The sequence below is a fragment of the Silurus aristotelis genome, assembly GCF_946808225.1.
Source record: "Silurus aristotelis genome assembly, chromosome: 18".
Classification (NCBI taxonomy): domain Eukaryota; kingdom Metazoa; phylum Chordata; class Actinopteri; order Siluriformes; family Siluridae; genus Silurus; species Silurus aristotelis.
Genome location: NC_139591.1, coordinates 11,780,768 through 11,808,221, shown reverse-complemented (window position 1 = coordinate 11,808,221; position 27,454 = coordinate 11,780,768). Strand labels below are relative to the sequence as shown.

The 27,454-nt window shown below is 35.6% G+C and overlaps 1 protein-coding gene across 2 annotated transcripts; it reads right to left on the bottom strand.

The window, feature by feature from the left end:
- Positions 1-1,013: 1,013 nt before the first annotated feature.
- On the bottom strand, positions 1,014-27,454 carry ints2 (integrator complex subunit 2). Of its 2 annotated transcripts, none has more exons than XM_083569042.1 (26): positions 27,027-27,454; positions 26,611-26,907; positions 26,282-26,420; positions 26,098-26,200; positions 25,173-25,286; positions 23,135-23,265; positions 22,847-23,017; positions 20,354-20,580; positions 19,462-19,587; positions 16,421-16,492; positions 14,962-15,076; positions 13,547-13,615; positions 13,161-13,295; positions 9,567-9,743; positions 9,293-9,398; positions 8,918-9,022; positions 8,596-8,760; positions 7,350-7,551; positions 6,933-7,058; positions 6,551-6,752; positions 6,344-6,419; positions 4,996-5,237; positions 3,414-3,521; positions 3,106-3,211; positions 2,795-2,971; positions 1,014-1,540 (listed from the first exon to the last, which is right to left on the bottom strand). In XM_083569042.1, the coding sequence occupies exons 2-26, from the start codon at positions 26,901-26,903 to the stop codon at positions 1,359-1,361; spliced, it is 3,669 nt and encodes a 1,222-aa protein (XP_083425168.1). In that variant the 5' UTR covers positions 26,904-26,907; positions 27,027-27,454; the 3' UTR covers positions 1,014-1,358. The 2 variants fall into 2 exon arrangements, with proteins under 2 accessions (XP_083425168.1, XP_083425169.1); XM_083569043.1 differs by having other exon boundaries at positions 4,996-5,201.

Below are 27,454 nucleotides of genomic sequence, written 5' to 3'. Positions count from 1 at the left end.
ACATTTACTTGTTGAGGTACTACTACTCGATGACACAGACTGGTCTTTGTGAGCATCTTAAATTTCATGATGCTGTATGACGTGTCTTGAATTTCAGGATTCTGTATGACGTGTCTTGAATTTCAGGATGCTGTATGACGTGTCTTGAAGACCAGTCTGTGTCATCGAGTAGTAGTACCTCAACAACTGAATGTCCTAAAAAGAAACTTAGGTCCATGACGGGCCTGCCAGTAGCTTGTAGCAAGTGGAATTAAACCCAGCGTCTTCGGGAACATTTTCATATGTAATTTCTAGACAATGTTTGTATGTTTCTGGTATTCTCGGATTCTTACCATACAAACCAAGCCACCGTTTGACGCGATTTATGTATGTATCCCATCGTGTGTGTGTAAAATCCTTCGTTTCTTTATGGACGCGAGATGCATATAGCATTGTTTATAATCCTTTTTACGGAGTTTAGAATCAGGTCTGACCGTAATTTCCTCTTCTTCGCTACTCGCTACTGATGACAACAAGGGCGCAGACATCTTGGATTCATCGTTCCAAAAGCGGCCACCTTATTGGTTGTGCTTCCTACACGTGACGTGAAGCCGAATCACTCATGATCAAAATATGATTACGCGATGAAGGAACTATTGCCGACTTTAAACACTAATAAAAAATAAACTGCAGAATTATACATGGATAACTTATTTTCTCGCTCAAAACCAAAAGCTCTTTATTGGAATGAAAATAATTTAGTGCCCTATATATGGGAACGGGATGAAACGAAAAACGGCTTCACCTTACGGCCTATTAATGTCTGGATGTAAAATCCTCTGGTTGAATAGTATACAGTATATAGATAAAGGCTTGACAATTTGTTTTTGCATGAGACGAACATAGTCATACCATCATTCCACTACCTATATTGTAATGCATTGAGAGTTAATGCATTGCCTGATACATCTCGGGAATTTTAACAGCGCTAATCACTAAACCATAAAAATATTAACCACAAACTGCAAAATAAATGTTTTGATAGATTTTATCATAGACAAAATAGCTGTGAAATATATATACACACGAGTTTAAAAAATCAAGTGGAAAAGGTATTAAAAATTAATTTTGTTTTAAATCAAATCACACAATACGATTGTGTATACTTTGTAAAGTAGTCTAAAAAACAGTTAACCATCAGTAAATGCAAGAAGTTGTTTTGCCAAGCTACAAGTGGCCTGTTTACAGTCCCTGTGTTATCAAGATAAACAAATGGGATTTAAATGTACTGTATTGGAGAATAACTTAAGTCTTCCCTGATGTGTATGTCATGGGAATACTACAAAAGGCTCACTCTCTAATCCTGTCATGCTTTTTCATTATAATCCCTGTGTGCTGGTGCTAATGATGTCCATGAAGGTAGCCTCTATACAGTAACACAGCTGAACATCTGGGTCAGCTTCACACAGTTCTTCAGCTGATCTCTTAGGCACATCCACGTTGAACAATCTCACATTTGGCTCCAGTGAATTCTGTGGCCTCTCTCTCAAATACTGTAGCCCTATGAAAATAAGATGACAAATGAAATCCTTTATATGGTACAATGACACTAGGAAAGCAGTGTTGAGCCCATGAATTATAATCCTCCTTACTGTACACACTATAGTAGTGTTTCACAAAAAATTTAAAACTCATGACAAAATAGCTTTAAAAATGATTAATATATTGTAGCCAAATGAATACACATAAAACAAATGGACAAATAACAATAACTTAAATATATTCTTGCTCAAAAAGGCTAAATTTTGTTTTACAATTAAACATTGCATTTGACAAAGTATTAGTTATGAGGTGTGAACACTTTATTTATTTGATTTATAGTGCTGGTCCCAGGCCTGGATAAATAGGGAGGGTTGCGTTAGGAAGGGCATCCAGCGTAAAAACGTGCCAAATCAAACGTGCGGATCATGAATACGGATGATCCGCTGTGGCGACCCCTAATGGGAGAAGCCGAAAGAAGAAGTTATCTGTATTCCACCACTTAAATTTTGTTTGTCGCTATATTACATTAAAGGTAGAGAAAAATCTGACATGATTCCTCCAAATGTATTGGAATGACAAGGTCAGTATTTTCCTTTTTGCTAAATACTTGAAAAAGATTTGGCTTCGAGTTCAAAAGATTAATGAGATCGTAGATCAGAAATGTAGAATTATACGTCACGTAGACTTCGGAATTTTTCTGCTGCTACTGCCATGGGCGTAAATTTCATTTAACAGTAGGGGGGACAAAAAATATAAAGTTTCTCATGAGCAATTTTTGAAGGGGAAACAAATAATACAGTCAAATTTACTTTACTTATAAAAGACACAGTGTCTCCACAGTGAAAGATTTTTATCATTATTATTACACTCGTGTGTGCAGAGTAGGTGAGATGAACTGGGAACGCAAGCAGTGGGTCAAACCACTGTGAGGAAGGGGAGGGGGAACTCAACTGTTTCTAAATGCATTTTTTTTTTTTTACTTACACAATTATTTAGGTATGCATACATATATTTTTTACAATAGAGTGCGATTTAAAAAAAAAAAAAACATTTTATATTATATTTCCCCCCGGGATTTACACCCATGGCTACTGCTATAAATGCACATCAATTAATATTAGTGAGTTTCCTACTAAACAAATTTACAGAAATATATAAATTCCTTGTGTCATCTAGTTTTAAAAACTGCATTAACACAAATACTTAGTTACTTACATTTAAACAGGAAAATATTAAAATAATAATAAAAAAAAAGGCATTTTTAAAAACTTACTGGCAATAAATGGGTCGATGTCCCTGGTTTTAGCTGCAACATCAGCAGCACACACTTGGCCCAGTTGCACTAGCAGGGATGCTACATCATCATAGAGTGGAGGAAAAGCCAAGCAAATGGACACCAAACATGGTAAGGTGGGCATGAAGAAAGCAAAGCGCTTGGCACGTGTAAGGACTAGGTACAGGAAAAAAAAAAAAAAAAAAAAAACTTAGAGGTATAAAGAGGTATACATTTAATAACTGTTGCAATTTCGAGCAAATAATATCATAACAAAAACAACCGGAAGGAAACAACAAATGTCTGCTTACTTGTGAGCAGAGTACCCATCACGCTGATAGCCAGGCGGGCCACAGTGAGGGATTTAGGCAGAGCATACTGTGTGCAAAGGTGGGACAGAAGCTGAATTGCGAAGATCTGAGAGGAAAAAAGTGTGCATAACTATCAGGAGACAGGAAACAAAGTCTTTCATTTTGCCAGAGTTAAGCCTTAGCTTTTCATATAATACCTACAATATGCATTATTTCTCAAATTATTTAGGGGCAAAAATGTCATTTTATGTAACACAGATAAAAGGCTGAGCAAATTCACAGAAAAAGTAATAGATGTGACAGTCTACCTGTTTCTCAAGCTGAGGCTGTGCCAAAAGCTCTGGTATAAAGTCCAAACAGATGTGCATGGAAGGAATGCCAGCTACAGCCAGCTGAAGTAGAGCCTGAGGATAACCCTGCAATATACAATTAAATACAATTAGCTGTGACTGGAATTAAGAACTAGGTCTATTTTTATTTTAAACACACCAAGGCCTTTCATTTATCATCCTCTAAGGATCAGCAAAAAGGCCTAATTTTTATTTTAATCACAGTCCACCAACAAAGTGTAATAAGCCACCTCCTCGCTAAACCATAGACAAAATGTGCCAAAAAGCTGTCGTCCAACAATCATCCTCCAGGTAGTAGGCAGCTTCTTTAGGGAGTTTTTTTTATCTGGCCAACTATTGTAAATGTGAAGGGATTTTTCTTCATTACAGAAATAATTATTCTGTGGTCATTCATGTCTTTGGTGTTTCTAAACTCACCAGCATTATTTTGTTTTAGAAATATACTAACTTTTTTCCTGTGAAAATATGTATTGCTTCACTAACTGACTGATTTGGACTTCATAGTGGGTGTTAATAGCAACTGATTGTAACCGCAAATACAAATGCCACTCCTGAAATAAATTCTAAACCAATTATTGGTTCAGATTGTAAATTAAATAATTTCATTACTATTTCAATAAAAATTTCAAGCTGAAAAACTTGCATACGTTTAATTTAAATATACTGTGGTAGACAGCTAAGATAACCTTGTAAATGTTAAGATTTTTATGTTAATGACTGTGTATGATAGTCATAGGAGTTATAGGAGAGGAAATGATACAAATTAAGGTACACAGAGTACACATATGAGTACATACATTATATGGACAAAAGGTGTTGGGACACTTCTGTTCCAAGCACACATGGATCTTCCCTAAACTGATACCACAGAGTTGGAGGCACACAATTTCATACAATATCTTTGATGCAGCAGCATAAAATTTTCCATTCACTTGAACTAGGAGACCCAAAACTGTTCCAGCATGCCCCTTTGCATGAAGGAAGCTTCATGATATAGTTTACATGGGTTTGAGTAGAAGATCTTGAATGTCCTGCTACCGAGCTCTCACCTCAATTCTACTGCACACCTTTAAGATGAAATGGAACACTGAAGCCACACCAGGCCCCCCTGACTAATGCCCTTATGGCTGAATGAGCACACGTTTACCACAGGTTACCACATTCCACAATCTAGTGAAACATATTCCTAGAAGAGTGGAGGTTATTATTGCAGCAAATGGGGAGTAAATGTGGAATGTTCAAAAAGCACATATACGATATTTATGGTCAGGTCTTCACAAATTTTTGTTACCCAACACAAATCTTAATACCTGACATGTCAGCTGTGCTTCTGTGCTACGAATAAAATGTTTTATTGTCTTTATTTTGTCTGAATACTCAAAACCTACAGTACACTTGATTTTACTCATTTTATAAGCTGCAAAAAAAAGTTACCTTTTAAGCTTCTGATTCACTCAACCTTAATTCATAAAACCATAATCAAAATCAGAAGTTATTATGCATTTTTTGTGTAAAACAAGATGTTTCTTGGAGACATTACCTGAAAGTGCACTAGTTTGGCGATGTTGGGATCCGCAATAAACATCTGGTGCAGCAACGAGCAAATGAGGCACTGTACTTCCCTGATGTCACTGAGTAATCCCCCTTCAGCCCCCTCTTTAGCCTCCATTGGTCGGCCTTCAGGCTTTTGTGGCCAACTGGGTGCCCCCAGGGCTCTTGCTATTCCCTTCTGCCTTTTAGGAAAAGCTGAAGCAGAGTGAACATTCTTTGGCAAAAAGGAACCTACCGAGTAGACAAAGTGAAAGTGTTTTATTGTTTATAAACAGGTACACACATGTTACGAATGTGTTAAGAAAAAAAATCACCACCCAGAGAAACATTGTCAGCAGTAGTTTATAACTACAAGCCATTGTCCATTTGTATGTATGATCACTCTCAGGGTCAAACATGGGCAAATTATTAGAAAAAATTAGTGACTGTAGTCATTAACCAACAAGTTAGTTTGTGAACTACTAACTAACCATGAAGATGGTGGCAGTAAAAGAAGTTTAAGACAAAATAAGTCAAACTCTAAGAACATTGGAATTCCATTGACATAATTCTGTCTTGCCAACATCTGTTTATTTGTATTGGTTTCATCATCTTCATATTTAGAACCATCTTTAGGATGTTCACTGAAATGTCTTGAAATTTTTATTACTACCTTGATGTATCAAAAAATTACATTTAATTTGTTTTTAATAGGGCTGCAACTAATGATTATATTGATAAATCGATTAACCATACTATAAACAAAAATTCCCATATGCTGGGTTGTTTCTGTAAAAAAATAAAAAGTATGCAAGGTGTAAATTGGGTATATAAAATTTTTTTTTGCTTGAAAAAATTATTAACATGTATTAACGTAAATACACAGTATTGTGTTTAATTAATACCTGCAAGTTGACAAGCATACTTTATATATATAATAATTAAATAATAATATATATATAATAATTAAATAATATATATATATATATATATATATATATATATATATAAAATAATTAAATTATAATATATATATAAAATAATTAAATTATATATAAATTGAATAAACAAACAAATTGTAACAGATGAAGGTTAAACAAAAACTCCACATAATCCTCATTATGTGAAAACGGTACAGTTTAATGAAGTGCTATTGTGTAATCTGTTCTGTCGTGACTCGGATTGCACAATCAGTTTGCTCGCGAAATAGCGATGGATATAATTAAAACAGTGCGAACAAACACTAAATCTATAAGCAGCAATTAACAGCAGTAGTTGTGGTTTTGAGCAAATGCTTATACATTTGTACACCAATGCATATATATACACTTTTTTATTATATGGCTGTCTATACAGACCTCTTCTGCTTGCTTGTTTCTCCTCCTCATAGGAAGGCAGACACACCTCCAATAAAATCTGCACTGCTGCACTGTCCTGCAGTTTTAAAACAAGTCAAAATATAAATTCAGATATGACATTTTACTTAGTATAAATTTAATTTTTATTTAAATATTAATAAGAACATTTTAAAAAACAGTTTGTTTTACTGTTTTTATGAGTATTACCTGTGCAGCCAGTAGAGCATTTTTTAACTCCTCCCTTGTGACCTCTGGTGTATCTGGCTGACCAGCAATCCCCAGGTTTGGTATACTTTGATTTTGCCTCTCAAATTCAGCAGTCTCCTTCAAATGAGAATTTAGGTAGGCCTTGGATGCCTTTAAATAGCCATTCAATATGTGCAAGGTTATATCCATCAAGGGAGGACATCTGCAAAGATAATATGCATTCTTTCTTCAATTTAAAAATGTCTAGGTCATGGCAAAACTGAAAGAAAAAAAAGAGATGTGTGAAAAATTTTCTTAAGGGTGCATTTCTTTAGAAGCACCTTGATAGTATATAAATCATTAATTCAGTATAAAGGTAATTTGAAAAGAAATGCTCTAATACCTTAACACTCTGGGGTCACAACGCAATACAATAAGAGGGTCCACTAACAGGTCATTTTGAGTGTAGCATTGCTTCCTGAGGTGCTTCACAGATGGCTGCAAAGCATTTACTGTCATCACCCACAGCCTGAGAGGAAAATAGAGAAAAAGAAAGGAGAAAAATGAGACTGCAAATACATTTAATTTTGTGCATATATTATTTTTTTCAATTAGATTCATATAGAATAAATAGAACAAAATACATTTAGCACTTTAATTCAGTTCAGCATTTTCACCATTTTAGGTTCATAGAGAATAAAAGACCTTATTGGAGAGAGATTGAAGATATACAGATGGTAAAACACTGCAAATGGCATTTAGGACTGGTATGTATGATATTTTATCACCACTACAATATTCCCTAATCTCCTTAAATCACCTTCGAGGCATTACTGTATTGAGTACCAGCCAGAGCTTATTAACAGTCTGCAGCACTCTGCGAGGAATGTTGTCTTCTAGCAGCAAGCCCATATTAGTGGTCAGGGCCTCTGCATAGGGGATCAGATCCCCTGCACTTAGCAGTGTCAAATACTCGAGGATCTGCAGCAGTATGTGTCCACTCCGTCTTATATTCTGAAAGGCTAAGACAGAGCAAAAATCAAATCATAACAGTAACAGAAAACAGGTACAGAGTACAAGATGCTATACTTTAATCCAATCCAAATTGCAAATGCAACTCCGTTGCAAAACAACAACCAAGTGCTACAACTCAAAATATAACTACCGGTATTTGTAATCCCAGTTGCATTAAGGCTGAATAAATCATGTTGTAATATAATAATCTCCCATATGGGAAAATGCACAAATGAAAAACAAATTGTAACATTTAATATTTAGGTTTAATGTTTTAAATTCAGCAAATAAAAATAGCTTTTAAATTTTATGTAAATGAAAAGAACGCTCATCTGCATCATCAAATGTGCCGAATTAATTTATATCAAAGAGATTATAAGGAAGAGTGGTTCTGTCCGGTAAAGAATTGCCGGCTGAATTTTCTGGTACACTGGACATTCACCGAAAGTGACAATAAAATATTTAAGATAAACTATAGATCTGTGACAAAAAAATTATATAGTTTGAGAATGTTTAGTTCTGATACAAAAGCAAAACATATTCCCCCCAGTTCCAGTGGTTGGAGCAATCTCTCCTTGTTTTTTTTCTTTGCCTGATGCAGGAAAATAATCTGAAATTTTTGATGCACAACTCTTTTACATCTTATGTACGTCTTCTGACAATTTTAGAAACAGGAAGATGCTTAGTGCATCAGTTAGGGTCAAAAGACTTTTTGCCAGCTAAAACATATTAATCATTGTAATAATTAATTGGCCTTAGGCTCTTGGTTCTTGCTTATTAAACAGCAACATTTTTGGCCAGTGTGTGTCTTTTGCCTTTAATTCCTTTTGCCAGGATTATATGAAACATTTTATTTAAAATGAATCTAAAATGAACTTGCTGTTATTTTCCCCACAAAGACACACATTTTTTGTTTTCCCCACAAAGTAGTTTTTTCTTTTCAAAACAACAAAGTGTCTTCACATACAGCAAAACCTAAAGCATTTAATTCAAATGTTTTTTTTTGTTTGCAAACACAAATTTCCCAGGCTGAAGATAAAAGCATGGCTCACCCTTGTGCAACTGGGCATGTGAGTACTTGCATGCTGGGCTGGTGAGCAACATTTTTCGCATGAGGGGAACAGTGCCAGTCACCTCTTCCTCACACATCCAGTCTTCCACCATGCACAAATGAGGGTAGTTGGTGGCTAAGAGACGCAACAAAGCAGAGTGCAGTCCTAAAAAGAAATGGTATAAACAATGATTATTATTGCCTAAATTCATTATAAATTAGTTTTTTTTTTTAAGTAAAGAATAAGTCCACTCATTTATTTAACCTATTATAAACATCTGATATGAACAACTTATATGTACAACTGTAAATGCTCATCTTACCACCCAACTCTTGATGCAATCCCTGAGCCTGACAGATGAGGTATTTGATAGGGATCTGGTCCATAAGCGTAGCAGAGTAGGACTTTGGCTTTTTCTGCATCAGGACTGATGAAAATAATGGTTATTAATTGTCATCTAGATTAAGATAGAGTTGTGTGAAAAAGAAAAGTATATCATCTTTGAAATCTATGGTTTTAAGCAGGTAAAAAAAAAAAAAGCAAATACCACATTACATCTTACATAGTGTGATTTTTTTTTTCTTTAAAAAAATAAAGCCAAAAATAAGAAAAAGCTATGTGTGCAAAAAACTAGGTACACCTTTACTACTTTCATAGGATGTAAGAGACTAAGAAGAAAAACCATTTATGTACAGACCAAGTGCTTTGCTGTTGGCCAATAGAGCCTCTTCATAAGATAGAATATAATATAGAATCAGCAGCTGGGTTGTAATGCTATACTGCTGTCCCTTTTCTGCAGCTCCCTGGGGAAATAAAGATAGACAGCAAGATAGACAGCGAGAGAGAGAGAGAGAGAGGGGGGGGGGGGTGCATGGGTGTTTCATATATGAATGTTTGTATAAATTCCTCAACTCTGTACAAGTATTTATGTACATTGTAGTGCATTATGCCAACATAAAAAAACGTCTCACCCCTGTCCGGCCCTCAAAAACATTAATAATCTCCTGCTCTGTGATTGGTTGGTTAGTAGCCTCTGGGTGGGCCTTAGAGGCAGGTGTGAGAATGGAAGTAATATAGACATCAATGAGAGGAAGCAGTTGAGTATGAAGAGGTGTGCTGGTCTCACACAGCTGCCTAAAGATCCAGTCCTGGAGAGGGAAAAACATAAAGAGATGCTTTATAAACAAAACTAAATTATATCTACCGTAATTTTCGGAACTATTAAGCGCACCCAAATATAATCCGCACCCACTGAATTTGACAAAGGTTTTTATTTTGAATATAAATCCGCAGGTGACTACATTGAAACTAATGAACTTTACACAGGCTTTAATGAAAGACAGTGCGCCTGTTACACGGCTTGTATCTTAACTGTAGCCTACCAAGAAAGTCATTGTTCACGGTCTTCCTCCTTCCTTTCACAACTTTCTTTTCAATTGTGAGAGTTCAAAACACAATTTTTTTTACGAGAGTTTTTCTTTTCGCATCAATGTGCGTTTAAAAACCACTATCTGTGACGCTTTTCTCCCAATGCCGTGCAGGTCAGAACACAGGTGAAGTGCCTTTTTTTCATGCCCGGTTGTTTTCAGCGTGACGAATGATTCGCATTTCCTTTTGACAGTCCGAGTGAGCGGCAGGTCAAACGTCAGAGGAACCTCATCTATGATTTTGATGATCTGTTGCGGCCCGATTCAGTGGGAGCACGATTTAATATAAAGAGTTTCATTGGTTCACCTGAACCCGTTCGGCAATTTCATTAGTCTAATGTTATGGGGATCAGTTTTTTGGCTTGAAGCTTGTGAAACAGGGAAAATCCATAAATTAGCCGCTTCATTGTTTAAGCCGCGGGGCTTAATAGTCCGGAAAATACTGTAAATTGATCTATAAGCAATTACAACAACTTAAGCTGCATAATCCCCATCCCCTGCTATGTTATAGAAATGTAAATGAATATATTGTTTCCTTGATGTTAGCACCACAATGCTTGACTGTAGGCAAGACAATATTTACTTGGTGCTCCTCAAAAGGGCATCACCACACATGCTGGACACCATCTGAGCCAAAGGAGTTTATCTTAGTTTTGTCAGACCACAGGGCTTGTTTTCAGTAATTTATGCTCTTAGACATGTTGTCTTCAGCAAAATGTTTGCAGGCTTTTTTGTGAGCCAGCTTCAGAAGAGGCTTCCTTCTGGGACAACGACCATGCAAACCAAATTTTGCAGTGTGCGGCGTATAGTCTGAACACTGACAAGCGGACCTTCTGCAACCTCTAAAGCAATGCTGGCAGCACTCATGCGTTTTTAAAGCAGCTTCTACACCTGACACACAACATGAGGACTCAACAACTTCAATCGACCCTTGCAAGGTCTGTTCCAAGTGGAACCTGTCTTGGAAAACCTCTGTATGACTCTGGCCACTGTACTCAGTTTTAGGGTGTTACCGATCTTCTTATAGCTTGGGCCATCTTTGTGGAGAGCAACAATTTTTATTCTCTAATATTCACAGAGTTCTTTGCCATGAGGTGCCATGATGAACATCCAGTGGTCAGTATGAAAGAATTGTACTTGACGCACAAAATTTTAACTGCTCTAATACAAGATACAAACATTTGTATGGTCCTGTCAAGCAGACAAAAACATGAACATGATGAATAGGACGTGTGGTTTTGCATGGTTACATGATGTACAGCTGTTATCATTTAGGCTATACTAAATTTTTTGCCATAATTCTTGACAATAATGGCTGTAATTTTAGAAAACAGTAAATCTCTACTGCTATACAAGCTTCAGTCTCGTTTCTATAGTATTGTCCCTTAAGATATACTAAAATTGTTGCTGAAATGTGAGGGGTGCACTCACTTTTGTGTGTGAGAGAAAGAAAGAGAGAGATAAAGAGGTAGAAAAATAGATGATCTGTGTAAAGCTGCTTTGAGACAACGTTCATTGCCACACACACACACACACACGTGAAAATTGTCTGATTTCTTATTTTTTGCATGTTTGTTACTAATTTAAATATTAGTAAAGGATAACAAGTGAACACAACATGCAGTTTTTAAATAAAGGTTATTATTGAGGGAAAACAAAATCCAAAACTACATGGCCCTCATCAAGATGTTTCTGGCAAAACTAAGATGAGCCTTTATCTTATTTTTGCTCAGCAGTGGTTTTCGTCTTGAAACACTGCCATGCAGATAATTTTTGCCCAGTCTCATTCTTATGGTGGAGTCATTAACACTGACCTTAACTGAGGCAAGTGAAGTGCCCAGTTCTTTGAATGTTGTTGTGGGGTCTTCTGTGACCTCTTGGATGAGTCGTCGCTGTACCCTTGGGGTAATTTTGGTCGGCCGGCCACCCCTGGGAAGGCTCTTAATGTGGTTCGCTGGAGTCCCAAAACTTTAGAAATGGCAAATGCTCTCTAGCAAACTTCAGACATGTACTTGTACTGGCTTAAGTAGGGGGGACACGTCTGGCACTGCAGGATTTAAATCCCTGGCAGCGTAGTGTGTTACTGATTGTAGTTTTTTTTTTACTTTAGTCCCAGCTCTTTGCAGGTCATTCACTAGGTCCCCCATGTGGTTCTGGGGTTTTTGCTCACCGTTCTTTGTGATCATTTTGACCCCACAGGGTTAGAGCTTGTGTGGAGCCCCAGATCAAGGAAGATTATCAGTGGTCTTTTATGTCTTCCATGTTCTAATAATTGCTCCCACAGTTGATTTCTTTACACCAAGCTGCTTACCTATTGCAGATTCAGTCTTCCCAGCCTGGTGCAGGACTACAATTTTGTTTCTGGTGTCGTTTGACAGCTCTTTGGTCTTAGCCATAGTGGAGTTTGGAGTCTGACTGTTTGAGGTTGTGGACAGGTGTCTTTTATACTGATAACGAGTTCAAACAGGTGCCATTAATACAGGTAACAAGGACAGAGGAGCTTCTTAAAGAATAAGTTACATGTCTGTGAGAGCCAGAAATCTTGCTTTTTTGTAGGTGATTTGGTCACCATAATTTGCAAATAAATTCTTTAAAAATCAGACAATGTGATTTTTGGGATTTTTTTTTCTCATTTTGTCTCTCATAGTTGAAGTGTACCTATGAGGAAAATAATAGGCCTCTCTCATCTTTTTAAGTGGGAACACTTGCACAATTGGTGGCTGACTAAATACTTTTTTGCCCCACTGTATACACGGATATATATATATATATATACACACATATATACACATATATATATACATATATATACATACATATATATACATATACATATACATACACACACCCCTGTGTACTTAGGTTAGCTGCACTGCATCCCAGCTTTATAATACTTTCTATTATGTATTTATAATACATTCTATTATCAAGTCTATTATCAAGTAAGCGCTCCAATAAAATTAACTAAAGTGAATAAATAAAAATGGTCAAAACTGTAATACGGTTTCCCGGAAAGGAGAAGGACATTGATTATAGATAGATTTTTATGAATAAAAATGGCAGGCAGGCAGACAGACAAATATACAGTTGAACAGAAACAATATAATCACATGTGTAGAGTAAAAACTTCTTCTATACCTTGATGGAGACTTTGTGCTTAGTGAAGGCCCTGCTTTTGAGCAGCTGGTGAATACAGTGGATGGGTAAAAAGCCAGTTATATTGGCACTCAGGTTATTGGTGACAGCCACTCTCACTGCATGGGCAGTAACCACCTACAATATAATCCAAGTACTGTTATGGAATTCACAAGTTATGAAAAGCAAATATGATCAGCTCATGACAGCATGATATTGAATAATCCATAAAATTGTTATTGATACATGTTATAAACAAATAGGATGATGAAAACAATATCAATTAATGATGAGCTAAAAATTGATGGTAGTCATACTCTCAATAATTAGCAAACATGCTGCTGTAAAATTAAGAACCCCTATTTGAGAACTTCCTGTTTGTACTGTACCTGCTCAGTGAAGATCTCATGGGTAAAAATGGTCTTCATTTTGTTCAGAGAGCTGGGCTTAATGGCAATCTGGGAAATAACATTCAAGGAATACATTTTAAATTTGGCAAATATAAAAAAACACATTTAAGAAGACAAATTCTAAAACTGCAATAAGCAAATATAGGATTAGTACTATGCATGTGAAGCCATCAATATAATACTTGTGGTTTAGAATAAATGGACTTTAGATGGTAAAATACTATACATTTATTAGACACAGCCTCAAAAGAAAACTAATACATGCAACACTCTCTGTTCCACCTTGAACAAGTCAGCAAGAAATGTAAACACTTTGTGGATGATCCCTTCTTTACAATTAACATCCACAAATTTAAATTGATTGAAGAAATAGCTAGGTAAACAGACAGAGATAGATAGATTTATTCATTATAGTAATTCACTACAACTACCATCCAATCAACTCCAACGTCAGCTACAGCAAATAGCAGGAAAAAACAACAACCTTGCAGTCTTCTTCAAAATCTGAATAATTGTTATGACATTGATGTGCAAATTCATGGTGCTTGAGTGATCCTTGTGGGTAAAAAAGCCTGAAAAAGTTCAATGTATATCATCTGTGTTCAGTTAGGTGCTTAAATGATCAAAACATTTATTATTTCAATCCCACCAAAATTACTGACAATTTAAAAATTGTCTTACATGAAAGAAAGAGGCCATATTCAAAGTTTACTTACATGCACTTATTGAGGATTTAACACAGAAATTGGCACCACAGGTAGTGAACCCTCAAAACACACATATAGATTGGGAGAAAACCTAAACCAGTGGGACATAGAATTCTGACCCTAAACTTATGGAACAAAATCTAATTTCAGACAATGATACACCAGAAAAGGCATGAACTATAAATAAGGTAATTAATCACAGCTGCTACTTCTTGCTCTGCCAAATGTCGTACATGCTACTCTCTTGGTAACTTATGAAAAAAACTTAAGCAATTAATGAAATCAAGGAAAAGGAAGTTTAGGGAAGATATTTTAGAGACATTACTATTTGTCACTGCTATTAATTCATGCGGTATCTAACTTGCCTTGCTCAACAAACCTAGCCACTAACAACTGGTCACACAACAATCACAATAAGACAGTGCAGTGAGTTCATTTTAATGCCTCAGGGTGCAATACAAGCTCATAGAGGATGTCAATAAAATATGCTGAAAGATTTGGACTGGGACACCCCAAAGCATCACCTAGACCTGGTAGACACTAGAAATGAAGAATCCGCAAAATATTACTATTTGGCAATGTGTATATTTTGTGTATTTACAGTAAAACACTTTTGCAGGTTGTGCAGTTAAGTGTGTTTGTACAGTGGCAGTCTTACAGCCATTGATACTGATTTTAAAGGCTCACCTTCATTCCTAATGTAGAGCAGACCAGCTCAATAATGGCGCTGAGCTGGTTGGTATGAAAATACATAGCAACAAGCAAGAGCATCTCTCCAAATGAAGCAGAAACCCCAGCAGCACTGTATGAGAAAAGGGAGAGGAACAGAGAGAAGCCAGGTTTTTTACATTAATGATTCATGGTACATCTATAAAAACATTCATGTGAAAAAGAAAGTATACCTTATTTGAATAATATGGTTTTATGCATCAGAGCATACAAACAATCTGTTCCTTATCAGCTCTTAAAATTCGGAAAATGCAACCTCAGTTGAACAACACGATATATTGCACAGTGTCTTTTTAAAAATATATATTTTTTTTAAATCAAGCTGAAATAGAAAAACCATGTGTAAGAATACCCTTAATGCTGCCATAGAAATCAAGAGGATAAGATGGCAGGAGTTCCTAATCAAATGCCCTTGATTAATTGTTCATCAGCAAATGTGACCACCTTTATAAAAGCCCAAGTTTTATCGGTTTTTTTTAGGTATAGGTTAACATAATGCCAATGAAGAATGAAATCAGCAATGATCTTAAAAAAGCAACTGCCCAAAAGTTTGCTTAATTTCACCTTTTTTCTCCCTGCAATTCCAACTTTTCTTTAGCTAATCATGCAGTGAAAGGCTTTATATGATGGTCCGGCATGAAGGAATAGGATGGGGAGAAAAATAAACCAAGAAAAAAGAAGGCAGATAAATAAAGGGTATAAACTATATAAAATATAAAAAGATATATATGAGAAAAATGTGTATATACAGGATTACAGTAAACATTTACAACAGTAAAAATTTAAGGTGGTTGATGTGATTGTCCTTAAAGTGACCGTGTGCGGTATGGTGTGGTATAAAGTGCACTGTGCTGTGCAAGTCCAGAGTTAAAGTCCTGTCCTTATGTAGTGGAATATACATAATTCTAATGCTGCAGACTGAAAAATGGAGGAACAGGACTACTTGTTTTTTCTTGAATATTTAGTATTGTTGTTTATAATCGATAGCTGCTACCCTACTCATAACCCTCAGTGACATCACTAACAAGCACTTATAAATTTCATGTTTCTTTTTCAATACTTCAAATTGGTTTTCCTGGGTTAGTTTATGTGAGATGATAGAAAAGTGTTTCCTTGAGTGTTTTCCCATTTAAAAATGTTAAAGTTGTTTCTGTAAAATCTGTTAAAATGACAATGTAGTCAAAGTAGGCTAATATAATCCCGAAGCTAAAAAATAAAAGGCAGCATAATAAGGCAAATAAAAGAGACATTTATAGAGACTAGACATTTTAAATAAATTGTCTAGTCATACATTGTGACAAACCATGACACTATAACCCTAAGCTAAATAAAAAAACTTTGTGAGAACACAAAATACAGTTTTTATTTTACAATGAAGTACATTTTTGCAAAAAAACTCCATGCAGATTTTCAGTACCTTTCAAAGTATTCTTCCTCTTTAATCATCCAGCTGAGCCACATTACCATCAGCTGCTCCTGCTCTGGTGTACTAAAGGAAAGGTGAGTTAAGAAATAAGACACATTAGAGAGGCTCTAGTAGTTTTTGACCAACATGGCATTTAAGATTAAGGACTAACTAGTAAATTGCAAATACACAAAGCATTTTATAAAGACAGGATTTGTTTTTTTGGGCAATGTGTTTAATTAAATTTTTATACACCCCATCCAAACGCTTGCAATTAAATACTTTATTTCGGTTTCTCCCATTAGGGGTCGCCACAGCAGATCATCCGTATTCACGATCCGCATGTTCGATTTGGCACGTTTCTACGCTGGATGCCCTTCTTAATGCAACCCTCCCCATTTATCCAGGCTTGGCACTAAGAGTGCACTGGCTTGTGCAACCCTAATGGCTGGGGTTGGTTCCCTGACAGGGAATCAAACCCGGTGAGTGCGCCGCATCCTAACCACTAGACCACCAGGGAACCCAAACGATTGCAATTAAATGAATGTGGAAAAAACAAGTTTCTGCAGGATTCTTTTCTATGTAGTAAATAAGTAGTAAGCTGCCAGGTCAGAGATCTACAGTGCAACCATTTCAGTTTCATTTGCAATTTTGTCTGAGGCGGCAAAATTATATTTGGGAGTGCGTGACTAGATTAAGGCTCATAGCTGCACTGCAATCAATCTGGCTAATGTAAAAAAAAAAAATCTACATTTTAGCTGGAATAAAATAAAAAGCATTTAAGCTTCATAAGTTACTATCAAAGCAGTATCAATAGAAAAGTAAACTTCATGTTTATGCTGTGCAAATATTGCAAAGAAGCCAGTGCAGTACTAACAGGCGTTTGAATTTCAAGCGAAAATCACTTGTGAAGCACATAGCACTGGGGAAAGTGTGGTATTTTTTCAACATTATTTAGTCTTTTGCTGTGTCATCACTTGTATGGATTATGCTGTTATCTTGTCAGTTGACAGTAGTTGCATACTACTGCCATTTGTAGCAAAAGAAGGGATCCCATTTAGCAAATTTGGGCCACTAATTTTACCTCTCAAGAAAAACAGCATGTATATCAACCCCATTACATGAACTTTCTAGAACACAGCATAAACAACACACAGTCAGCCAAACAAAGCTTCAACATGTCCATGTACAAATCCTGTAATAGGAGAACATGCAATTTAACTTTTTTTCTCACTTGAAGTCATTAAAGCTGTAGTGGGTAACACAGAATTTTACATGCAGGTTGTAAACTGAAATAGCAAACAATACAAAGCCTGGCATATTGTCAATGCAGAGTTAATAATTGTATTTGAGGACTATGCTTCAAAGACAGAAGCTTTTTTTTGTTAAGAGCCTTTTTTAAATAATTGTCATCTTAAAAAAACAAATAATTATTCACTATTGAGTATGAAAAACAAACCGGAAATAAAATTCCAACATACAACAAAGAAACTACAACCCGGCTTTCAAATAAGTTGGGGGGCTGTGTAAAAAATAAATATTTTATTCCCAAAAGAATATAGAAAATATCAGATGTTAAAACTGAAAAATATACCATTTTAATTTAATTAAATGGCTGCAACGCGCTTAAAAAAATAATTGGGACGGAGCAAGAAAAAGCTGGAAAAAGTGTTACTAAAAAGCTGGAAGAAAATTTTGCAACTAATAAGGTTAATTGGCAACAGTTCAGTAACATGATTGGGTATAAAAAGAGTATCTTAGAGAGGGTGAGTCTCACAGAAGTACAAGTTGTAGAACAATTTCAAAATAATGTTCCTCAAAATAAACTTGAAGACTTTGAATATCTCAGCATCTACATTACAAATTATGAGCAAAAGATTCTGAAAATCTAAAGAAATCTCTGTGAACAAGGGCAAAAAACAATATTGGATGCTCATGATCAAAGTTCTTTTAAAATTAACTGAGGCAAATTGGAAATCTGTTCTGTGGTCAGAAAAATTTAATTCTTTTTGAAAACTATGGACATCAACATCCTGGGGATTAAAAGTGGGACCATCTGGCTTATCATCAGAACTGTGTTTAAAGTGTCTATCTCTGATGGTATGTAGTATTAGTGGGTGATAGTATTAGTGCCTATGGAATAGGCAGCTTGCACATCTGGAAAGAGACCATCGCGCAACATATGCTTCCACCCAGACAATGTTTTTTTATTCAGGAAAGGCTTTGCATATTTTAGCAAAACAACAATAAACCTAAAACTGCATTTATTACACATGCATGGCTTTTTAGTAGAAGAGTGCAAGTGCCAAACAATTCAGACATTTCACCAATTGAAAACATATGCCAGATCAGGAAACGAAAAATGAAAAAGAAAAAAAGATAATAGACCCAGGATTGGTCCTATATCAGACATGAATGTGACGACATTAAAAGCTCAATCTTAACATGCGATGTTGTTAATAGAAGAGGGGACGCTACACATGATAAACATGGCCTTTTAACTTTTAACAACTTTTCTAAAACTTGAAGCAGTCATAAAATTCAAAATAATCTTATTTTTCCTCCTTAAAATGGCACATTTCCTTAGTTTAAAGATATGATATATTATCTATGTTCTACTGTGAATACAATGTGTTATAATTTAATTGTAAAAGTAATATTAAAACTATAACTACTGAAGGAAGTAGTAAATTGGTGAAAACAGGTGAGGTCATGCTGTGTGTTCATCGTCACACAATGAGACGGAACATTGTATACAAAACATTGTATATTTTTCCACATTATTTAGCCTCAATGTGCCATTACAGTGTGTGTATTATGTGTAACCTGGTGATATTGCCAGTCTGACGGCACAAAAAAAAAAAAAGAATAACCAGTTCAACCATCATACAAATACTACTATGAATCTGGGTGCTTGCATTACAGCTGAAACAAATTGCCACAGAGTGGGTCAGAAAAAAATAAATAAACTGTAGAGGGAGAAAATCATACATGGCCAATCCGTACGGAAATAAAATAATTCACTTAAAAAACTGACCGAAAGTGAAGAGTACCTGACAAGTGTAGGGAAGGCTAGTAATTTGCAAAAAGACAGAGAGACAAAACGGACCCCAGCAGGTGTAGCAGGGGGGCGGCTGGTCATCAGCTGAAGTAGCTGCTCAGCCTCCTCATCTGTGGGTCTGGAAGAAAGGATTAAGAACACTATTTAATGCTAAATGCTATAAACGTATTCACATCCTAAAACCAACAGCATTTTAAAATACTAGATAAACTAATAATACATTGTCTGCATCTAGTCATTACTTGACTTGAAAAGAAAAAAAAAATAAATAAATACAAATTTGTTAAAAAAAAAATGTATCTTTAGATTTTTTATTTAAAAAATAATCAAATGCTTCTAGGCTAAATTATATGGTTCTGTAAAGTATTTGCCCATTCCTGATCACTTCTTTTTTGTGCATATTTGAATTTAATAAACAGTTCCCTTCAAAAGTATTGAAACAAATCATTTATATCTTCTCTATCTTCTGCAGGAGGTGAAATGCATGTGCATTTCTAAAAGCTCTAGAATATCCCCCCAGTGAATTTCTTCGCTGTGTTAGCAGTGTGTTTTGGGTCATTGTCTTGCTTCATGATGAATTTCATCTCATTTTAATTGAATACATTTCACTGTAAACTGATGTACAGAATGTTTCTGTTTTTCCTATGTTGCTATCATCAATAAAGATTAGGTCACTCCATTCCAGAAGCGGTCAGAAAAACCCACGCCATGCCGCTAACATGCAAGACAAATGAGCTTGTATATTTACATCATTAGTAGATCCTTTCTTTAACAGCACTTTCAATCTTAGTTCTAAGTTCTAATGCAGTCTTCACAGGTAACACCCAGGGCTCAAACCAAGAAGGCACGTTTAGAGCTATTCTATGTTTGTATGTGGTTAATACCTGAGGCCGGCAATGCCCATTAGCGCGCAGTAAAGTCTGAGCAGTGAACTGGCTTTCACCACATGCTCCTCTCTCAAGCTTGAGTATGCTGTGTTGCCCTCAGTTTCAGGACTGAGCCTTGTGTCATTGGGCACACAAGCACTGTGTGAGCAAGGCAAGATGGCTACCAGTTCCAACAGCAGCTGCCTCCGCATTTGCCACAAAACCGAACTACTTTGACTCTTTCTCTGAAGGTAAATTAGGGAAATAAAGACAGGAAGAGATTTAAATGTTAAGAGAACTAACATGTAAATGTATGTGTTCACACACACACACACTACATATATACATTTATATACACACACTAGACACACACCCACACAACATACATATATATTTTGCTCGCATATGGGTTATTTTCTGCATGATAAAACTTTTATATGCATCAGTAGATGCTGCTGCAAACTGTTTTCAGAGCACATAGTTTCTGAATGTGTTAGTAAAACAATGCAGTGATTTCTATTACAGGATCATGACTGTTTTTAATGCAGTCCCACCTGAGGACCCAAAGAGCACAAGCATCCAATACTGATTTCACCCTTGTCCTCAGCAGAGATTTCTCCGGATTCTCTGAATCTTTTCATGATATTATGTATTCTACATGAGATATTCTTCATATTTGCAATTTGATGTTGAGGAACATTACGCTAAAATGTTTTTTTTGTTTTTTTGCAGATTTGTGAATCTTTGCCCATCTTTAAATCTGAAAGACTCTGCTTCTCCATGATACACTTTTTATACCGAATCAGATTACTAATCTGTTTCTTTTAAGTAACACTTTTCCGGCTTTTTTTTTTTTTTTTTTTGCCCCACCCCAACATTTTGGTGTTACAGAAATCAAATAAATTTTTTTCCTTAAAATGGTATCCCTTATAATGAAAATTTTCCTCAGTTAGAACATTTGATATATTTTCTTATAATGTATAATAATTAGGGCTGTCAATCAAGTAAAATATTTAATCCTAATTAATCACACAATTGCCATGAGTTAACTTGTGATTAAAGAGTTAAAATTTGGACAAAAATTTAAGCGTTAAGGTGAGCAATGTGTATTTATCCTTGATGAGCAGCCATGGTGACTGTGGCAGGAAAAAAACTTCGGTGTTATTAGAAAGAAACCTTGAGAGGAACCAGACTCAAAAGGGAACCCGTCTTCATATTGGTGATATCAAGAGTGAGAATATAAATATTTAAAACAATACAAAACAAAAAAAAAATGGGTTTATGAGATTTGCAAATCTTTGCATTCTGTTTTATTTAATGTGCGTGTGTGTATATATACATATGTACATACACATACACATACACATACACACACACACACACACACTATGGCAACAAAAGTGAGTACACCCTGAGTACACCCAAATAAAGCGCATCTATTCACAACGTCCTTTCTTTACTCAGCTATACAAAGAATTAAGTTCCCAGGAGTACACATGCCAGCAAATTCACCCAAAGCTTAAATGGTGCAATGCTCAGAGAAATTGCTAATGCAATAAGTTACATCTTCGATTCTAGAGACTTTAATTAGCATGTTAAAATGTTAAAGTTAATAACAGTATAATTTAAAAAAGACTGAACTAGTTTGTTTGGAAGGGTTGCTAGGAGACAGCCTAATTCCTCTAAAAAGAACAGAGCAGCAGGGTTTAGATTTGTAAAGCTGCATCTACACAACATTTTTTAAACAATGTCTTTAGACCAATGTTGTGATTTTTATCAAAAAAGTAAACAACATGTCAGCACAAATACCTCATACCAACTCTCAAGCTTGTTGGTACAGATGTGATTATTTGTTTTGCAGCCACAGGACCTGGGCAACTTGCATTCATTAAGTTGACCATGAACTCCTCTGTATACCAAAGTGTTCTACAGTCAAATATTCTAGAGGCCATCTATCTGACAGCTAAAGCGTGGCAAAATTAAGCCTACGCAACAGAACAATGATACCAGCACACCAGCAGACAACAGAGTGGCTGAATCAAAAAGGACAAAATCAAGGTATTGTCAAAGTCCAGACCTCAATCCAACTGAAATGCTGGAGATCTTAAGAGTGCTGTGCATAAACAAATGCCCAAAAATCTCAATTAAGTGGAGCAGCATTCTAAAGAAGAGTGGGCCAAAATTCCTCCACAAAGACTGACAAAGTCACAAAGAAAATTAATACTTTAAGTTTTTGCTGCTAAAGGTGATTCTATTAGGTATTGAATCTTAAGGTGTACTTAGTTTTTCACACATTGCTTCTCCATTTTGGCCCTTATTTTTGTTATATAAAGAATATAGTTATAAGTTTATTTCAGGTTGTCTTTACCCAATTCCAATACCTGCAAAGGACAAGATGATTATTATGACCTGATGCATAAAAGCATAGAATTCTAAGAGGGTGTACATTCTTTTTTTACTACTATATGCACGCTCACACGTTTTAAAATGTATAAATTAACAATTTCTTACCTGTTGCCCGTTGCGAATGAACATACCAAACCACGTGCGCACGTTGCTGTTGGTGCCCAGGAGCAGACCACTGACATAAGACACCAAAGGACTAACAGCTTTGTCTGCACTTCCTGGCTTATAATCTAAAGTCAGAGCCACCCCCAAACCTGGCAGGTGACACTCTTCCACCTGGGGAGAATGAGAGTGAAGAATATTCAATACTAATCGATTGTGTCAGTAAAGCTGTAAAACTTTTTACGAGAGCCCGAAACACAAGCTGCTTTAAACATTGCTGCGAATTCTTACCACCATGGCTCTGATGTTAAAAGCTTGAGATGGGTTCATCTGGCACAGCTGCCTTAGTGCCTCAGTCCTGTGTCTCCCACCCACACTCTCCTCATCTTGGCGCTCACCACACTTTATAAGACCTCGACACACTAAGAGATTGGGCATACACATTTCTGGTGCTCATTTTCTTTCATTCGTTATCATCACAATTCAGTCATAAACTCTGAAGAAAATTATACCTCTCTCTTTCTCTATTTCTTCCTCTCATCCATCCATCCATGCATCCAATGTATTATAATAAGTATAAGATTTGTATTTGTATTTTTATTTTTTGGGGTGCAATGGTATAAAAATTCTAAATTCACAGTTCAGTACATACCCCAGTCTTTAAGTCATGGTTCTGTTAAATTGCGGTACAGTTGGGGGGAAGAAATGCAAAATAAAAAAATGCTTATTTTTTATTTATTTATTATTATTAATATTTGTGATCAACATCTGAACAGTTTACATTTTTTAAAACAATTTATAAAATGCAATAAATAAAATGCCTGCTTGGTTAAATAATATATAAACTAATATTTTATAGAATCTCTCGAATTAATGCAATACAGTTTTTATTATATTGATTAATCATTTAAATTGGCACAAATGAACTTGTTTAAAATTAAATAAATGCAAAACATTTAATTAAATAGTTTACATTTGTTAGACCCCAACCTTACACTTATTCATATTAAACCTTTACGGTACAGGGCTTTCGGTCTGGTACAGTACGTGTACTGAATGCAATCCTTTTTACTTGCGGAACACAGTTAAAATCTGGAATTTTAAGTGGTGGACCACAAGTTTGTTTATTCTCCGCCTCACACTTTAAATGCATCTTTAATTATTTAACTTGAAAACATACACAATGACAGGAGTATAAAAAAGAAACTAGGGTTAGTTCAGTGTTGCTGTGGCTACTCACTCCGTACCGGGAATAAGATTTATTTTGTGCATGCAAGCGTTAGCCGCTAATCAAGAAGTGGCTATCGGCTAACACTAGCGCAATGGATTCTTCAGCGTTTTATGTCTAGCTTTAAGAATTTTTCCTCAAAGGAGAAAATCCAGACAATTCCATATATCAAGGGAGTGAATGAAGAATGGAAGGAATGAAGACATTTGTTAACGTATGCTGAAATAAGTAAAACATTTAAGCAGATCATATCTTTAGATAATTAAATATTAAATGTAAAAGACACACACACACACACAATCAGTATTATAATCTGTATTATAATACTGTATTATAAAAGAAAACACTGTACAGGGCGATTACCATTTTTAAACTCATTTTAAATTCATTTATATATATTTTTTTTTATTATATTATTTATTGTTTTTATTATTTATTTTATTTCCACGGATTTAGTGAGTGGAAAATTTCAAGCAGCTTTTCCGGAAACAAAAATATCCCATCATGAGAGATTTAAACAGCTGCTTTAGAGGCTACAGTAATAAGGACAAATCAAAGAGGGAATATAAAACTGCAGCACCTGTTGGGCAGCATCTCAGCTTTCACTGTAGCATCTTTGACATGATAAACATAAAACATCACGACTTGCAAATGCAGACAGTTTCCCTTTAGAGTCAAAGTGGCACATTTTTATGAGACATTTATATATCTAAACATTGTATGCTAGATCACACTTTTGGATCAATTAGTCACTGCCTGGGAGCCAAGACATGAGGATCTTCTAGAGTTGCAACATCAGAAAGTGTTCACTTATATTTAAGTGTTAAGTTATTACTCCCTTTATTGGTAATTCATAACAATACATGGACATTATTTTTGCTAATATCAGTTGATTCCAAAATAAAATGTCATTTACAATCAAGTAGCAGTAGGTCAGTAGACTTTTTTGCAACCAGGTTAAGAATACATCTCTGTTTCATTTAACACCATTTGTCATTTAGTGTTCATTTCTATTTAATTCTTAAATACAAATAAAAGTGCAGTTTCTAAGATACTTTAATTAGCTCACCTGGCACCATTAAAATGATATCATATGAATACCTTCGTTAAAGCTGTCTGGGACATTGGCAACAAGGAGACAAAGAAACCACTCTCCATTTCGCACGTGTAGTAGGGCCTCCGCAACATCAATGACAGGCAGTAAAGAAGGCAGCTCTGCAAAAAAGAAGTGGTTTACTTAGTTTTCAAACAGTAACATTTTAATGAATGCACAATAAAGATTATTAGCTATAGAAATTTTTTTGGATGGTATTTTTTGGTATGATTATAATTTGAGGAGTGGTGTATGTTAACCAGTAAAACACATTGCCACAAAAAAACATGCCTCAGTTTGCAAAATTGAATGAAAAGCAAATGCAAACTCAAAAATAAAACCAGCTAGGGAAAACCAGTTATCCATCTTAATAATGCAATGTTAGTTATTTTGTTGGCTTATTTTTTTTTTTTACATAGATTTAAAATTGAGCTGCATATTTTTCCCCCAAAATGTTTTACAAAAAGAAAATTGTTTATCTCGAGTAAGACTATGATTGTATTTTAATAATCCATAATGCTTCTAAAGACTGATGACAAAGCTGTTGTTGCATTTGTATGCACTTTGTACTGGATTAGATTTTGTAACATGGAATTAGTGTTACATGGGTTACTGCTAATAATCCAAACTATGTAATGTTTCTTTGCTGGCAAAAAAAAAAAAAAAAAACAGGAAAAAAAAAAAAAACAGAAAAATGCACTGTCATACTTTGCTGGGATAAGTGATATCTCTACTGCTGTGCTGTTGTTTTTATACATATTTTTGTTAAAACAATACTGGGGGCTTCATATTTAGTCTGTATCTATGTTTTTGCCATTGTTAAATTAACCAAAGGAGCATTTTGTCTGTACAACATTAAATTCTGAAACAAATTATTTGATCATTCATTATTTGTGCTTAAATTATCTTATTTTATAAAACAGGTGCAATCACCTGCTTGAAGGATGCAAAGAACATCCGCAACCTCCTCCAGGTACACTGGACTTTCAAACAGTTCAGAAGACTTGAGAAAAAACTCCTTGTTGGGGTCAGCAACCTGTACAAAATAAAAGATAAACTTGTGATAGTGCACTAATTTAAAGACAAGTAGAATTAAACATCAAATGTATGTAGGTACCTTGTTCATGATTGCCAGCAGCTCACTAAGAACCAGTCTGAGTCTCCTCAGGGGGTCACTGTGTTCAAACTCCAGGGCTAAGCCATGCTGTAACTGAGAGACTAGGATACTTTCACTGTTTGACCCACCTGCTTTCTGCCTGTAATGAAAAAACAAAAAAACAAAAAAAAATACATATTGTTGGACAGTGGGGTTCCAAAATCACCATTTTATAACAGTTTTTGTTAGAGACAAACAGGTTTATAATAAAACAAAAACCAGCGTCATGTTGACAAATACATCAGCTGTACATCAGTAAATCACGACACTACAAAAAGACAATTTTGTACCTAAGCTGCTGCTCCTTCCTCGCATCTTGTTCCAGAGCGTGGAAGTCCACTGAAAGCAGAGCCACTATAGAGTTCACTGCCTCCACACCTGAGAGCAGACGCAGGATTTGTTTCTTGTCCTGGGCCCAAGCATTGCTCTGGTCAGCTGGAGCACAGAGCGCCATCCTCACCAGGCACGGCAGCAAGAGTCTGAGCTCCGGATCGCTCAGAGCTGCCAGCCGCATTACATCCACCTTCTGAATGGCCTCAAAAGCATAAGCGCTCACGAAGTGCAGTGATGAAGTGTCTGTCATTTTGCTGTGTAGAAACAGTGAAGCATTTCCGCTTTAATATTTGGATTTAGTCCTGATATTGTGGGTTATTTTGTTTGATTGAGGCATACGATTGAAAATAAATGCAATTCGAAAACGTATTACCTGGCAGTATTACTGCTGTCTGCTTAAAAAAAAAAAAAAAAAAAAAAAAAAAAGAAAGACGCTGTGTATATGGAAAACCCTAGCTAAACGTTTTCAGTCATGCTTTAGCTACCGGTGATGTTATATCGCTTACAAGTGCATGTTCATTGGTTGGTCAGTAAAGGCAGAATAACATACAAGAACACTAGCACACTTTCCAGATAGGATGCTAACGCGCTACCAGCTGCTATCTCACTCAAACCAGCACTGGTTATGATAACTAACTACAAAATTCAATTCCGGGTCTGATCTGAGTTCATGACAGAGCTTGACCTTGCTTAAAGTGTAACAATAACTACCGAATTTCAAGTAATCTAAGCGCAAACCTACAAAGACCGCTTCTTCTCCATCTTCTTCTTTTATGTTTTGCATTAATGGCGGTTGGCCAA

Bases quoted from the DNA above. Each gene is read 5' to 3' on its own strand.
- ints2 (XM_083569042.1), bottom strand. From the start codon at position 26,903: ATGACAGACACTTCATCACTGCACTTCGTGAGCGCTTATGCTTTTGAG. The intron at 9,023-9,292 runs GTCTGTACATAA...TATTTTCATCAG, and splicing joins GGCCAACAGCAAAGCACTTG to TCCTGATGCAGAAAAAGCCA. The intron at 5,238-6,343 runs GTCTGTATAGAC...TCTACTCGGTAG, and splicing joins GAAACAAGCAAGCAGAAGAG to GTTCCTTTTTGCCAAAGAAT.